This window comes from Lepidochelys olivacea (genome assembly GCF_965140295.1).
Source record: "Lepidochelys olivacea isolate rLepOli2 genome assembly, chromosome: 2".
Classification (NCBI taxonomy): domain Eukaryota; kingdom Metazoa; phylum Chordata; order Testudines; family Cheloniidae; genus Lepidochelys; species Lepidochelys olivacea.
In genome coordinates this window covers 113,751,926-113,768,816 of record NC_140412.1, presented here as the reverse complement: position 1 = coordinate 113,768,816, position 16,891 = coordinate 113,751,926, and the positions used below count along the sequence as shown (strand labels likewise).

General features: G+C 42.0%; 1 protein-coding gene across 8 annotated transcripts in view; it reads left to right on the top strand.

Moving 5' to 3' along the window:
- Positions 1-16,891, top strand: part of PHACTR1 (phosphatase and actin regulator 1) — a 430,561-nt gene that overhangs the window by 386,519 nt on the left and 27,151 nt on the right. For all 8 annotated transcript variants that reach the window (XM_084619601.1, XM_084619600.1, XM_084619598.1 and 5 more), the window contains 2 exons: positions 9,712-9,767; positions 16,493-16,554. In XM_084619601.1, the coding sequence (XP_084475727.1) occupies positions 9,712-9,767; positions 16,493-16,554 (118 nt within the window). The remainder of the gene's footprint in view (positions 1-9,711; positions 9,768-16,492; positions 16,555-16,891) is intronic.

Sequence of the window (16,891 nt, the reverse complement as noted above, 5' to 3'; positions counted from 1 at the left end):
GGTGATGTCAGTGGACACTCATTATGGACTAGGCTGAGACTACCTCACTTACTTCATTTGTTACCTCCCAAAGACAAATTTGAAACCAAGTCCCCAGTAGCTACGTGCATAGCAGTCAAGAGAGTATCCCCTTGGAGCAAGAGTTCCAAATTACAGGGGAAAATAATTCACGGTTGGCATCCCTACTACATGTAGGACAGATCAGCATGTCTGCAGGACTCTAGGGGGAAATCCAGGACTCTCCTGTGGAACGTAGACGAGTTAACTGCTATGAACACATGCCTTTTAGCTCTTGCATACAGAACATTCTGTAATAATAACTCTATTCAGCTTCTGATTCTGAGCATCATCCAAATAATTTATTCATGTTAGTGAAAAACTCAAAACACAGTTTTTACTTAACTTTTTTTTTTAATTTCTTTAGAGAGCAAACAAAAACGATTTGTCATTTTTACTAGTCTCCTCTTTTGCAATGTCTTTGTCGAGAGTTTAATTTATGACAGAATCCCAGTGGGGTCTAAAGATCAAAGTATTTTAAAGTGTAAAGGGATAATGATTCTTTAGACAAGTTAGGCCAGGATTATAGCTCCTGTTCTATTTTGCAGAAAGGAAAAGGTTGTTGGGCCTCCCCCCTCCACTTTCTTTGTTTAACATCAATTCTAATTAGGAAATATTCCTTATTAAAAGGTTAGCAGTCCCGCAGGGACCATTACACTTGGATTAGGATAATAAAGCAGGCTTCTAGTTTGGTGAAGTTTCTTCAGCCTTCAAAATACAGCCTGAATGTTACTGGCAAAGAGGGGTGGATGTGCAGGAGGAGGTGATAGTATGTGCATGGGTATTTCAGAAGGTGATCTATGGAAAGATGTCAGTGAGTGCGGACCGAGCCCTTGAAAATTCATGGAATATGTAAAAAGCTAATGTAAAATATTATTATTTAGAGACAGTACTGCCTCTATAACATACCATGTTGTTGGTTTTTCATATCCCTCTGCATGTTTTTTCTTTGTGTGATCATGTTTTGTTCCCTCCCCTTCCCTTCCCTCCCCCCCGTTGTTGTTTTTTTATTTAAGGATATTTGCGTGGAAACAGGATCTTTGCTACTTTAGAGATTATCAATTCCTGCTGCTAATTCCTCATTTGAAATAATAATCCTATTTGCAACATTACATTTGTTTGCTGTGGAAATAGTTACGGTGCAACAAAGAAAGGATTATGACTTCCTGGCCCAAATTCATCCCAAATGTAAGCGGGTGCAACTCCCTGGCCTTAAGTGAGGAAGTAAGTCCAAGAGGGGAAAGACTTGTCCTGAGGGGGAATAAATCTATCAGCATACAGATGTCCTTAATATAAAAAGGTGGAAGGGAAAATCGAGTATGGGCTAAATTCTTCTGTTATTTTAGTGCAAATCCAGCACAACTCTACTGAGGTCATTGCAATTAACTCCAGATATGCTGGTGTAACTGACACAAAACTGTCCTTTGATCTCTAAAATAATAATAATTCATAATAATAATTTCAAAGTTTTCCAAGAGGCATCTGTGCCTTTAACTATTGCACTTCTGTTTAATGAACCAGATTTATCAGAGAAAAAACACTTCCAGTATTGCATGCATCTGATACAGCATGTTTTCCCTGAACTTCCAGGGAAATGCTATCAGTTAAAAGATTATTCCTGTGCTTTGCTAATGTATAGAGGCGGAAGTAGTTGAAGGCACACCGTCTAGAGAAATCTGAGAAGGGGAGGGGGTATGAACGTGTAGTTAAATGGGAATAAATAGTTGTTGGGAAGTTTAGAGGGCAGGAGACATACGTGTTGAATAAGTAATGGCTAAACGCAAAATTCATGAAGACATTAAAAAAAGATAAGGGGTGATTTTACATGTGGTGACTCACAAAAAAGATTCATAATAATAAAAACAAATGAAAACAACAAATCTGACTACCAAATAGCTACTGTAGGAAAGCTGTATCTTACATGTACTTTTCAGAGAGCCAAGGTGGGGGAGGTAATATCTTTTACTGGACCAACTTCTGTTGGTGAGAGAGACAAGCTTATGAGCTTGCACTTTCTTCAGGTCTGGGAAACATATTCAGAGTGCCACAGCTGAATACAAGGTGGAACAGATTGTTTAGTATAAGTAATTAACACACATTTCAAGAGACCATTCAAGGGAAAGTCACATTTCTCAGATCTGGAGAAAAGCTCCTATAAGCTCGAAAGCTTGTCTCTTTCACCAGCAGAAGTTGGTCCACTAAAAGACATTACCTCACACACGTTGTGTCTCTAATATCCCAGGATCAACACAGCTAAAACATCCCCACATATATTTCTTAGGGCACAGCTCCTTGCAACCATCCACTACTCTTCATCCACCACTCTTCATAACAAAGTGAGAATCTGAAATGCCTCCAGCCTGAAGTAGTTAACCACTCTTAAACATCAAATCCCTGTGCAGTTCCCAGAATTTTCCACTTCATTAACAATACAGAAAGAGAGAGTGTGGAGATTACATTATTTCCCAAGCATCCCTTCCCTCAGAACCTTACTTGCCATGTTTTAAATTGTTGAAACTTTATTATTTTTAATTTTAAAAACACACCTTTGGAATTCTTGTGAAGAATAAGAATCAATGAACAGACTAATTTCTGTCTTAATGTTTGGAAGGTGATGTTTCTTTATGATATCACTGGAATCTAAAACTAATTGTTTTGAGTTAATTTTGATTTATTAAGTGATTTTTACTGATTGTATGCCATTGTTCATCCCTGGCACTGACAAATCTTTTCAGTGTGAACTAATTTTGTCAGAGGGTACACAGAACAACTCCATTTGCCTGTTTTCTTTGAATAGTCTGTATTTGCTGTAATAACAGTGGAGATTTTGCAGCATTAAGCAGTACAAGTACTGAAGTATTGAGTGTATGGATTATAACTGATAGAATTCCCAATATGTGATTCCTCATTTTGGATGGACATATTTGTACTTAAGGAACACATGAATAAATGAAGTAGTGAATAGTTATATGCCCTTTATAGAGACCTTTTTAAAAAAAAAAGCTAATTGAATATTGGCAACACTAGAAATGGAAGGCATCTATTTATTCACAGAACACACTTAGCAGGGGGAGCCATAGTAAATCCACAATGGCCACCAACAGGTCTCGGCCTTCACTGAATGAATCATCTCTATAGGTGACAGGGTTCTTCTCTTTCCATACCCATTCAGTCTTTGCCCTCTGTGTTGAGTCTTCCAGCAAGTGTGCTAATGGGATTATGGCTTTTGTGATGTGAAACACCTACTTACCTGGGGTTGGAGAGAGACCATTAGTGCATTTCACATACACTGCCAAACAACCATCAGATGAACGTGACTTTAGTTACTATTACCCTTAGCTGGATTTGAACAAGTGACTGAGAGTTGAAAGGTTCTAGGTCCCATCATCTATCCCTTTATTTACGAGAACAGTCCAAAGGACTGCACAGGAGGCTATTAGACAGCGGATAATCAGTGACTCCACTGCAGTTACACCAGGAACCAGATGGTTTCACAGTGGAGCCTCCAAGTATTAGATCGCCACAGCAGTATACGAAAACCAAATAAAAGTAAAATAGAGGACAGCAAAGGGCTTTCTAAGCTGTGATATTTATGGGGGGAAACAGAGAATTCTGAGTCACAAGGAGGAACGTATAAAGAAGAGAGGGGCAATAACTGAGTATCCATGAGGTTCTCGCCCTCCAAAACTTTTATTAAAAACATACATTTAGAGGCCTGTTCCTGAAAAGAAAAGTGTGTTCATGCACAGCACAGATTTAGAGAGGCCCAAAATTAATTAGAGGACAGATCTACTAAACCAAAGTTGTGACCTTGGCCTGGGAACATGAGAAGAAGATCTACTAACCTCTGCATAATCCTCATAGTGCCTTTTTATTCTACAGGTAATGCATTGTAATTAATTGAACTGAGGGCAGGAAGACAGGAAATCCTGAGCTCTAATCCTGGTTCTGGATTATTGCTACTCATGCTAGACTTGTAAAATTAGATTTTGGACCAGTGTTTCTGTGTCTGGGGAACTCATTTTCTTTCTGCGATATGGTGTGTACAATAAGAGTACAATTGAACAAGATCTCTAGCATTTTAGAATAACATGTTTGCTTTATTATTATGGGTCCTAATATTCATCTGATAGCCATCTAGCACATCTTAGATCCCCAGCCAGCCATTGTAAAGTGTTTTTATTTTGTTGCCCATGAAATATATTTTTGAATTAGCTAATTCATAGTAGGCACTCTCCTTTCAAAGATTAGGAATTTGAGTACTCAGAGTTTCCCCAGAGGGAGATGTTATTGCTGTAGAGTTATTATTGCATTGTGGATGCAATTGTTATACTTCTGTTATTCTTTTTTAATGAAACAGTAAGGCGTAAAGGGTGTTCCATTTGGGGATGAGGACTAAAACCTGATCCCGAATGACAGAAATCAAAGGGAGTTTTGTTGTTAATTTCAGTGGGAAGACGATCAGGGCCTTAGTGCCTGCCTTTTGTGCTAGGCTACGGCTTCATCTTTTGACAGCCCTGAGAAATGCAATAATTCTCCAAGAAAATACTGAGTGCCTGGCTGTGATATTCATCGTGTAAAAAGGACGTTCATTTTCAAAAAGGGACTTTATTGGGTTGGTGATGTGATATACCTGTGATTTTATTGAAGATTATGGGCCTGAATATGTCATTGTTCAAGCAGTCATACAGCTCCATTTGTATCCAGTTATACACCTATCCGTTCATTCCATTTTTTGGACTAGATTCAGTGTGTATGGATGTTCTAGCAAAGATTACATCTATCAGGACATTAGACAGTGTCGAGCTTGGGGTTTGTGGGGGTTTTTTTTAGTTTTTTAAATACATAAACCCCATGTATTACAGGCAAAATCTCAAGAAAGTTGTCTTATTTTTTTAGGGATAGCAAATTAAGAGAATCTACATTTTGACTATGAATGGTGATTTTTTTTTCTAGAAGACATCATTTGATGCATTCTGAACAGCCCATACTTTTCTGAAAAATCTTAAAGACCTTTTCTTGAATAACCTGTAACTTCTCCTGAGAGTAAAACAAAATCATAATAAAACAATTCCTTACTGAGCTGGAACAGAAGATAAACATAGAAGTGTACGGCTGGAATGGACCTCAATACACCATCTACTCCAGTCCCCTGCACTCAAGGCAGGACTAAGTAATAACTAGATCATTCCAGACAGGTGTTTGTCTAACCCATTCTTTAAAATTTCCAATACTAATAAACTTTTGGAGATGTCTCAAACAGAAGCTGACTTGCTTGGCCTCAAGGAGGTCTAGAAAAAGAAGTAATCAAAGCAACCCAGGTTTGGGGCTTTACTCAGAAGCCCAGTTTTACGATATTTTTGACTATCCACAGATGTTTGAGCAAGGCAATAAAGCAAAAAACTGTTGACTGGATTTGCTAAAAATCTTTCCAACAGTGTAAACTAGGGCTGGTTAAAAAATTCCCATTAAAACTGTTTTTCAACAGGAAATAGGTTTTAGAGTAAACACAATTTTTCACAGAAAATTTCAGTTTTTCATTCAAAAAACCCCAGAATATTTCACATAAAAATCAAAATATTTCAATTTGGATAGGCTGCTGCAGTGCCTTATGGGAGTTGTAGTTTGGTTGCCTCACATCCCCATTTTGCTCCATGGGCTGGTCTTCCCAGCCAAACTACATCTACCATGATGCACCAGGACCTGGGACTCCCATGTAGCTATCCAAGAGGGGAGACTGGCAATCATGGGAACTGTAGTCTGACCAGGAGCCCAGCCAATAGAGAAGAATGGGAGCATGAGGCAACCAAACAACAGATTCCACAAGGTACCACTGCGGCATTTTTAATCATTTTTCAAATGTTTCAATATTCACATTTTCTCCAAAAATCAAAATTTTCCACAGGGAAAAATCCATTATCCAACCAATCCCATTCTAAATTCATCTTCATTGGAGTTGAATATGGTCTTGCATCCGCTCTGGCTTGCTCTAGCCATTGCCTCACTCATGCTCTTGTATTTGCCTGCACAAATGCAAAAATCTAACTGGAGCTGAATGTTTAAAATCAGCAGGAAGGCAAAAGATAGTCGTTATTTGATAGCTGAAATTCAGCAAATGCACCTTACGGGTTTCCTTGGGAAATTAAAAATCAGTAAAGAGAGAGAGGGAGAAGCATTGTCAGGAAAGGTACCAAGAGACCTGCAACAAAGAGAAATGGCAGGAAGAACAACTTGAAGGAAGAGAGTGTGTGTCAGGCACATTTTCAGTTTTAACAATATCTTAATGAAGTTTTCTGTCAGGAATTGTACAAGTGTAGAGGTCTTATGTTTAATATTGTGCTTCTCTGGATAGGGATTCCTTCCTTGAGAAGCCTTCAGTTTAGCATGTAGGCAATTGAGAACTTAATTAATTGACAAGACAGTGTTTTCCCCCACCTCATAAATCCTAATTGGAGAAGACTGACTAGAGAAGGCTGATTCTCAATAGGAAAATAAACCCCTCAAGTTTGGTATCCTACTTCTAGCCATGCTGCAGAAGAAAGTGAAAACTGATGCTGCAGAACAAACTCCTGAGCCTCATAAATGCACTTATCCACTTGTGCACTGCTGGGCCAGGAGGTGTGAAGGCAGCTCTTTCCTGACCTCTGCAACAGTTAACATATGCGTGGAAACATGAGATTTGATTATTGTTCTCTTCCCTAGTTCTCTTCTAATCACCTATACTTAGTATTGGATTGCAGAAAACTTTTGGAATCCCATGAACAGCATTTGTTTAATATCTAGCTATCATTTTGGGGAAAGGTATGTCACAGTTTCAGGGTAACTGCACCTTTGACCCCCTCCATGATCAGCTCAAGGAATGCCCTCTCAGGCCTCCAGCCAGCACCTTTCTGGGCAGGAACCTGTGTTCCTTTTCTCCCCAGATCGGGTTTTAGGCTGAAGTTATCTCAGGCAGGTCTGACTAATGGCTAGCCCCTGCACTTTGCTTTTTTTCCAAGGGCTGTGACCAGGGAATGCCAATGGTTATAAGTGACCACACAGCTCTTTCAAAGCGGAGGACATTTGTTTAAGGAAAAAATCATACAGAGAAAACATATTAAATAGCCAAAGGATCATGCACTGAATGTACCAGTGGTCGTCTATTGACCAAATGGAGGAGTCTGACAGGGCAAAGTTCTTCCAGCCTTTCAGCAGGGTTGGATCCTTGCTTGGACCAAAGGTCAGGTCCATTTGCTGGATCTAAAGGCAGGCCCTTCTGTCAGTATAAACCCAGTCTTTTATACCAAAACTCTTGCTTTGTCTCCCAGTCTCCTGAAAATTTCCCCTCTCCTCAGGAGGTCATGCCTCAAAAGGCTGGGTAATCTAAACTACAGAAGAGGTTGCATAGTGCTCATGACTCCATTTAAATTTTTCAGATGGTCCTGTCAGAAGATAAAGCCAAGGGGCCAGGCCCTCAGCTGGTATAAATCAGTGTAGTTCTATTGCTTCAGTGAAGCTACATTGATTTATGCCAGTTAAGGATTTGCCCTCGAGAGTACATCTTTCATTATGACTTAAATGCTCGAGTGCTTAAATCAGTTTTTACTCATTCCTCACTCAACCAAAAACTGAAGTCACAGGATTTGGCCCTGTGCTCGGAAATGGCCAGCTTTCACTTACTCTGATGTCTGAAAAATATGAGATTTTTAGCTGATCCTTTTTAATCCCATTTTGTTTTTTTACTGAGAGCAAAAGGCCCTTGACAGTAACATCCTCCTCATAAAGTCACAGGGATTGCTCTTTTTTCTTACCATGTGCTGTTTGTCCTGTGGAAAACTCAGATGCTCAGTGGCTGGAATTTGGCCTCAGCATTCCTCCGATGCATCTTCCTGAGAACTGTCACAATGTGATGCACAAGAAGCATTATGTAACTCAGTCAACAGAGCTACGTATTGCCGAGCTAAACAGTGTGACTTTATTCTTTGATTCCCACACACTGCTAGTAACAAACTGCTTTTAATGGCCTCCTTACACTAAGGTGAACTATCTAAACATCCCATTAGCAACGGTTACTGTATCTTAAGGATAATGATAATAAATAATAGTGTTTGAATAACACTTTCCATTTTCAGAGTGCTTTACAAACACTCATTCATTCTGAATTAAGGATGAGTTTCTGTCGTTTTCAGCACTTTTCCAATGAAGTAATTGTCCAGTCAACCATAGCAAAGAGACCAAGCTAATGGTCCTAATTCTCTACTGCATTAAGGTCACTTTTGGCTGCTGCAGTGGTGTAAATGAATCATAAAACCAGCATATTTGGCCATGGGATTATACCCCCTGCATATGGGAATCTTCACAGAGCTGAGTGGTGGTACCTCTGGCATATTCCCCACTAAGCATCTGGCATAGGGTGTATGCCTAGAGGAAGTCCCAGCACTGCTGTGAATCCCAGCTGCTGTAACAACTCCTTGAGGCCACAGGGAATGAGCACAATGAAGAGCAGTCCCCAGGCTGCTGTAATTTATGCCTGGGTACCGGATTGGCACACAGTAGCTCCGGGATCAATGGAGTGCAAAGATGATTTGAAGATACTGCTGCACTCCCCTCCTGTGATGTGCTGTGCAGTCTTTGGCTGCAGCTGCGGATGGGGGGCCAGTTTGTTCTGAGAAGCCTGAAATCATTTCCTGAACTTTGTCAGACAGTAGCCCTGAGCCTACATCGTATCAGGCGGCCTCAGCTTCCATTTATTTAAATGAGAGTCATCAATTTCCCTGATGTAAATGACTGCATTGTGTGTGGAAGGTACTCAGCACAGGATCAGGCCCCAAGTTCATGTTTTGGATGGTGATTAATGTTCTGTTACTGCTCCCATTGGAAGCAGTGACAAGACTCCCATTGACTTCAGTGGATGTAAGAGCAGTCACAACAAATGTTAATTTCTGAGGTCATCTTGCTGGTTTTCTTTGTTTTTCTAATACCCCTTTCCGCTGCGCTCTCTTGCTTTCCAGTCGGAGTTTTCTGATTGCTTCTGTTTGCAGTCCCCATTTTGTAATTAGATCTTATTTGTTGTGACTGTATTACATACAGGTTGACTGCCAAGTGATTTCAATTCATGTTCATTTGTAATTAGTACATTTAATAAAGCTGTCCAAGGAGGGAGTGAGAATGGAGGAGGAGGAGAAGAGCTGCTATTGTTCTGCAGTCTGCGAAGCCTAACCATGCCTCCTTGTTTCTGGGGACTGGCTTTGTGTTCAAACTCTGATTGGACGAGCTGGGTACAGTCGGGAGGCTCACACACAGCAGACTGGAGGGCAGGGAGGGAGGGAGCTAGAACTAAACTTGTCATATTTGTGGAAGTCAGGAAACAGTCATGAAAGGAAGGAAATTAAGTGAAGAAATCTGCACAGCCTACCTTTTAGCAGGCTTGCCCAGGGTGGGAGTGGGAAGGTCACATGTCTAACATGACACAACACATTTTGGTTTTTGTGGGTTGGAAATAGAAGAGCAAAGTATACGCCATAATATCACGCAGTGTGTGGACATACTGTGTAGATAATGGAGCAATGTCATTGTCCCACTCTCTGCCTTTTGCGCCGCAAAGTCGCTCTTATACACATTGAACTAAGGAGGATGTGATATGGTCCAAAAACTGATCCTGGATTTTTTTCGCAGACGACTGAGCCAGAGGCCCACTGCTGAGGAACTGGAGCAGAGGAACATTCTGAAACGTAAGCATTTGTACCATTCGGAATTGAACTTGGTAGCTGCTCAATGTCTTTTATAAAGCACCAAATCAAGTCTGTAGCTATATCACAAATAAGTAATAATATATATAAGAGCTATGGTTGGGTGGGAATGACTGTAAAAAAGACATTCAGTAAGATAACCAGTATAAGCAGTCTGAGAAGAAAATTCAAACTGAGGGTCATCTTCCAAAGTTCTCACACAGGCAAACCTCCCATGGAAATCCAGTAAAGACTTCAGGATTTAGCCCACAGTTTCTAAATTCTAATCTGTATTGATCCTTTAAACAAACAAACCTATGGGGAGTTGCAACATCCCTAAAGTAATTAATGATATTTTAAAGCCACAAAAAACACCCAGACAGCCTGATCCTGTTCCAGTTTACCACTGATTTCAAGGAGAGGAAGATGGAATCTGAAACAAGTTGTTCTGGTGAACGAATCAGATATTGAAAAAGTATGGCAGTTATTTTTTATCAAAGTAAAATGATTTTAAATATAAAAAAGATAAAGCTGTTTGTTTGAAGGTAACTAGCAAGAAAGCAGAGAACAGCAGGAATACAATTTTCACTGACACTCTTGCTTGGGTGATGTATCCTGCATCCTTTCTGGAGCATGGAACTAGAGTATTTTTAAAAAGTTACAAGAAAAAAATATTGTAAAATAATGCATTTAAATTCCTTAGTGTGTCTTTAGATAGGATCCCATTGTTAAACATTGTATATTCATTGTTGTTTTTTAATTTCTACATTGAACATAATCCTAGAGGCATGTAATGGGTGATTAGCTCTCTAGAAATTAGTAAAATTAATTGATTAAATACCATGAAATCAAATTTCTAACATATTTTAGTGGTGCAGTTAGGGAATAAAATGTGCTGGCACTGCAGTGATTGGTTTTCTGTAAATATGGCACATGAATAGACAAATAGCTATAGATCTAGAGCAGGGATGGGCAAACTTTTTTTGGCCGAGGGCCATATCTGGGTGGAGAAATTGTATGCAGGGCCAGGGCAGGGGGTTAGAGTGCAGGAGGGAGTGCGGGGTGTGGGAGGGGATGCGGTGTGCAGGAACGGGCTCAGGGAAAAGGACTGGGGCAGAGGAGCAGTGCGGGGTGTAGGAGGGGGCTCAGGGAAATGGGTTGGGGTGCGGAATGCAGGAGGGAGCTCAGGGAAGGGGTGCAGGAGGGGTGCAGACTGCGGGAGGAGTTCAGGGCAGGGGGTTGGGGTTCAGGAGGGGTGCGGCAGGGGCTCAGGGCCAGGGGCTGGGGTGCAGGAAGGGTGCGGGGTGCGGCAGGGGGCTCAGGGCAGGGGGTTGGGGTACAGGAGGGGTGTGGGGTGCGACAGGGGGCTCAGGGCAAGGGGTTGGGGTGTAGGAGGGGTATAAGGTGCAGGCAAGGAGTTGGGGGCGGGGTGCAGGAGGGGTTCAGGCTCCGGCCCGGCACTGCTTACCTAAAGTGGCTCCGGGGTGGCAGCAGCATGCACCAGGGCCGTGGCAGCAGCATGCACCAGGGCCAGGGCAGGCTCCCTGCCTGCCTGCCCTAGCCCCAGGCCTGCACAGCCCCTGGGGGATGAGAGGGACACAGGACTCTGCACGCTGCCCTTCCCACGCCTCCAGGTACCTCCCCCGAAGCTCCCATTGGCTGCAGTTCCCCGTTCCCGGCCAATGGAAGCTACGGGGGGCGGTGCCTGGAGGCAAGGGCAACGCACGGAGCCCTCTGCCCCTGCGCCCCCCCAGGCTGCAGGGACGTGGTGCCGGCCGCTTCTGAGAGTGGCGTGGGCCCTGCGGCACCACAGGGGGCAATCCCGCCTGCCAGATCTAAAGCCCTGATGCACCAGATCCGGCCCGCGGGCAGTAGTTTGCCCACCGCTGATCTAGAGAGAAGATTAGATTAGCTATCAGAGCCAATTTAAGCAGATATGGGGTCATCATTCACTTATGAGTGTGTCATCTCCTACTATATTCTCTAAACTTCTATGTCATGTCAGGTGGAGGGAGTCTCCTGGGGAAAATGACTGGAAAAAGAGGCGAAGTGTCCAGAACCTAGGGTAACCAGACAGCAAATGTGAAAAATCGGGACAAGGTGTGGGGGGTAATAGGAGCCTATATAAGAAAAAGACCCAAAAATCGGACTGTCCCTATAAAATCGGGACATCTGGTCACCCTACCAGAACCAGATTCTCCAGAGAGCTCATATTATCACCCCAGAATTCCCAGTCAGCATGAACCATCTGATACCACACATCTCCTGGCACTGGAGCATGACCAGTAACCACCACACTGGTACTGGTGCGGTAGGAGTCGGGGGGTCAGGCTGCAGCTTTGGCAGCATTGTCTGAACCATAGACTTAATGGCCAACATTTAAAAACCTAGGTATCTAAAGATAGGGCTGTTACAGGTAAAATTTTCAAAAGTGCCCAAGTCATTTAGGAACCTAAATCTCAGTGGGACTCATCCCCCTGAGTCATTTAGGGATTTTTTGTAAAATGGGTCTTAGGCTCCTAAGTGACTTAAGTGCATTTGAAACTATTATCCTAAATCTAGAACTACATTTCGACACCTAAATAAAACATAGATCTGCCATAGAACTCCATATGTCTTGGTAAATGAAAAATTTCCTAAATACTTGGGGGGAAATTGTTACATAATAATTGTATTTATAAATCACCTCACACCTTTGCTGAAGCACCTGCGTGATGAACAAATTATTGAAATATTATGTAATGAAAACATCAAATATTAAAAATCCAAACTAAGGAGCATCAGATACCAGTATGGTCAGCATTACAAGACAGCATCGTTCACTCCCCCTTGAATAGTTCAGTGACGCAATTTAAATAAATATATAAGAACATAGATAGATGGACAGATAGATGATGTGAAACAAGAAAATTAAGTCCAAAGTTCTTATCCCAAACAAGTGAAACTATTTTTATTAGCCCAATTTACAATACAGTAAATGAACACGTGGTGTTTTTCAAAGTTAAGTAAGTTGGTTTTCCTCTGTGGTTAGAGCTGAAATTTCCTTGATGCACTTGTCACGGTTGACATCACTGTGTTCTTATATGTCAGTTTCCGTTCCAGGGGGGAAAACAAAAGGAGGCAAAATTTATTGACTCATCCAGTCTTTGCTCATGCAAACATCACCTGTCCATTTCCTAGCCCCACTATGACGGAATGAATAAGATAGTCTTGCTGATCTAATTCCAAAAGCACAGGTACTCATAGCATAAAACCCACGGCCACAGACGGCACTAGTAAACTTATGGTTGTCTGAGAAGAGAAGCTGAGGGCCTCCCATGAAATGCCACATGCCCTCAACTCCCATTGACTTAAATAAGAGTCACGGGCAGGAAGCAGCTTGGGTGAGGAACACAGCACTCTGTAGTTTTGTGTGCTGGATAAGTGTGAAGGCTGAACTGATGCTCACCCATGCGGAGGGTCCTTCTATGGCATGGGTGAGACGCATTAGTTTATGAGGAAACTTGCATGGTGACTGTATCTGTGATGAATACAGGACTTCAGCTTTTAAGGATGCCAGGTTGGCACCTTCAATGAGCATGAATTCCCTGTAAAAAGGCAATGAGATTGGATCTGATGGGTCTGACACGATTTCAGTCAAAATGTCACACTGGCACTGACATCAGACCTGAAAATTCCAGTTCTTCTCACATAAAGAGGCTAGAGAGAAAGAGAAAATCTCCTGACCACTTAAAACAAAACACACAAAGCAACAGTTTTGTAAGCTCTGTAGATCTAAAAGGACTTCATCAATTTTAGCCATGTTTTAAAATAAAGAAATCACTTTCTGGCTTCAGACAAGGACAATTGCCAATGACCAGCTTTCACTTGGTAAAGGTTTCACCCTACCCAGTTGTCTCTACAGCTTGGTAACTGGGCTAAAGGAAACAAGGAGACAGGAAAAATAGTGCAGTTGTTAAGAAGCCTCATTTCTGCCCTTTCAGACACTTATTTGTAGCCTTCCAGCCAATTTGTTCTATTCCGAGCCCTGTTAGAAGCTGTTTACCTCTCCCAGTTCACAGCCTGATCCTTCAAAGATTTACTCCATGGCACTGTTTCTGTTAGTAAACTGTTGACAAGATCAGCTCCTTAGATTTTGTGTGGAACAATAAATCAGTCTGACTGGAGACTGATTGGAGGGAGAAACTATGCAGGAAACTTAAAAAAAAAAACCGAAGAAAAAGAGCAACAATTGAGCAATACATGTATTCGAAATAGTATAGAAAAGGTGCTTGGGGTCTGTCCCCTGCTGTCTCCTTATCCTTCTGCTATTGCATGAAATTCCTTCCTCCAGAAAATTTTATTTTAAAAGTATTACTGGAAATCTGCCATTTGAAATTAAAGAGCCCTATTATAATAGGAGACGATCATGCACAACATGTATTGAATTGCTGCATTTTTAGTGGGAAATCCTGGTCCCACTGAAGTTGGTGGGAATTTTGCAACTGACTTCACTGGGGCCAGGATTTCTCCTGTACTGGTTAGAGCCTCAGACTGGGAATCAGGAGACCCGGTTTCTAATCCTAGCTCTGCCTCCAATTTGCTCTGTGATCGTGGACAAGTCAAATAGTTTCTCTGCGCCATACGGCTGGTCTATGCCCACTTTGAACACCAGTTTAATTGCATCGTTTTAAATAAACTCCAGGTGTGGACACTTTTAGATTAGTTTGAGTGCCTTAAATTGGCTTAACTTAATTCAGCTGGTAACTGAAAGTTTTAAGAATACCCACAGTAGGGATTTGCCCGGATTGAGCTACATTGGTTCCAGCACCCGTTCAGTTAAATCAGTGCTCCAACTGTGTGTAGAACAGCCCTTAGTTTCCCTTTCTCTAAAACAGGGGTAATATTTACCCACAATTGTAAAATACTTTGAGATCCTTGGATGAAAGGCACTGTATACAATAGACTGTATGTGTAAAGTAATAGTATATTATTATTATTTCTTGACTCATTGAAGGTGCTCAGCCTTAAGAGTCCGCTCCAACAGCTCAGTAATGAACATTTTCTTGTGGCTTATTGCTTAGTTACCTAAGCTATCTGTGTATTATGATTGTGCCTAGACAATGGCGTAAGCTTTTCAAAAAGAGTGTAAATAAGGATATGGTCTCACTGCAGAATTAACTTGGGTTAACCCCTCAGTGAAGACAAGCGCTAACTGACTTAGGAGCCTACATCCCATTGTTTAAATTCCTACATCTCACTGACTTTCAGTGAGATTTAGACTTGTAAGTGCCTAAGTCACTTTTGAAAATGTGACTTTTAAGAGCTTTGGAAAGTTTTGCCCTCAGCCTATTTTTTAAGTTTAGGGATCAGTGGGGCTTGTGAAAGTTTAATAGAGCTGGCAGTGCTAGATATTACTTTCCTGAGCCTTTGTGACACAGGCTTGTCTTGGTAAGAAATTGCCACGTGGCCTATTTGGTTTTAGTTTGTAAAGCGTGTTGTCCCCAGTGTTGGCTGTTGCTATGCAAGGCCTGTATCAGAAGGCCCTTCTCACCACTCTGTTAGACAATAGCTCAGATAATGGCGGGCTATTCTGTGTGCTGTGCCTGGGACTTTACCCAGTACCCCTATTGTGAGTTTCATTTCCAGACCCTCCACTGAGTAGCTGTGGACAAATTATTCTGTGGCCAGGGAAAAAATATTTCTGCTTTCTCCCGAACTCCTGCCCTCTCAGCCTGTTCTTCTCAGAGGCTAGCTGTAATATCACTGTCCACCGCTAGGCCACCAGAATGCAGACAGTGGTTTCTGAAGCACTGGCTGTATGCTTGGTAATGCTAGAAAGTGAAACACACAAAGAAGTAAAATTCATAGTGATACTGAGGCAGAAGATGTGGATATTTCATGAGGCACAGAAGGAAGTGCAGTAGCAAGTGTGTAGGGAATTTTGCTGTTCCCAGAAGCACTTTCTCTGCATTTGTCAAGCCATGAAACATAAGTAGGGCCCTACCAAATTCACGGTCATGAAAAACACGCTATAGACTGTGAAATCTGGTTTTCCTCATGAAATCTGGTCTGTTGTGTGCTTTTACCCTATATTATACACATTTCATGGGGGAGACCAGTGTTTCTCAAGTTGGGGGTCCTGTGTTTCTCAAGTTGGGGGTCCTGACCCAAAAAGGAGTGGCAGGGGGGTTACAAGGTTATTTTAAGGGGGTCACAGTATTGCCAGCCTTACTTCTGCACTGCCTGCAGAGCTAAGCGGTCGGAGAGCGGTGGCTGCTGGCCAGGCACCCAGCCAGCAGCAGTGCAAAAGTAAGGGTGGCAATACCATACCATGTCATCCTTACTTCCACGCTGCTGGCGGTGGTGACTCTGCCTGCAGAGCTGGGATCCCGGCCAGCAGCTGCCGCTCTCCAGCTGCCCAGCTCTGATGGCAGTGCCACCAGCAGCAGCAGCATCAAAAGGTAGCAATACCGCAACCCCCCGCTACAATAACCTTGTGACACACACACACACAACTCCTTTTTGGGTCAGGACCGCTACAATTATAAAACCGTGACATTTCAGATTTAAAAAGCTGAAACCATGAAATTTACGATTTTTAAAATTCTATGACTGTGAAATTGACCAAAATGGGCCCTGAATTTGGAGGGCCCTAACCATAAGTATACTGATGTAGAGTCTTATTTGTTGCATACTGTGCATTTTGATCATGCCAACAGTCTAGAATCATGTAAATCTTTTTCTAGCTCGGAATGAGCAAGAGGAGCAGGAGGAAAAACGGGAGATAAAGAGAAGATTAACACGCAAGGTGAGAGGCAACTTTTATACTGTTGTCATCCAGCTGGAACTTTCTACTGACTGCATAATTCTTTGCCTTTTTCTTTTCCAGAGCACCCTTTTTAAAAAGAGAACTTGAAACATTATTGAACGAAATCTTAAACAACTGTCTATGCATTTTAAGGGTGAAAACCCAGGGGAAAGAGAGAAGCATCTCTGGGGACTTCCAGGGCAATTATTAGAAATAATGGAAGGAAAATAAGCAAAGGAGAATTTAGGCTCAAGAGCAGGAAAGCATTTCTTAGGCATAACAAGGAAGAGTAAAAGGCTTAGCATTGGTCTAATGCTGTTTCCATTGAAGTCAGTGG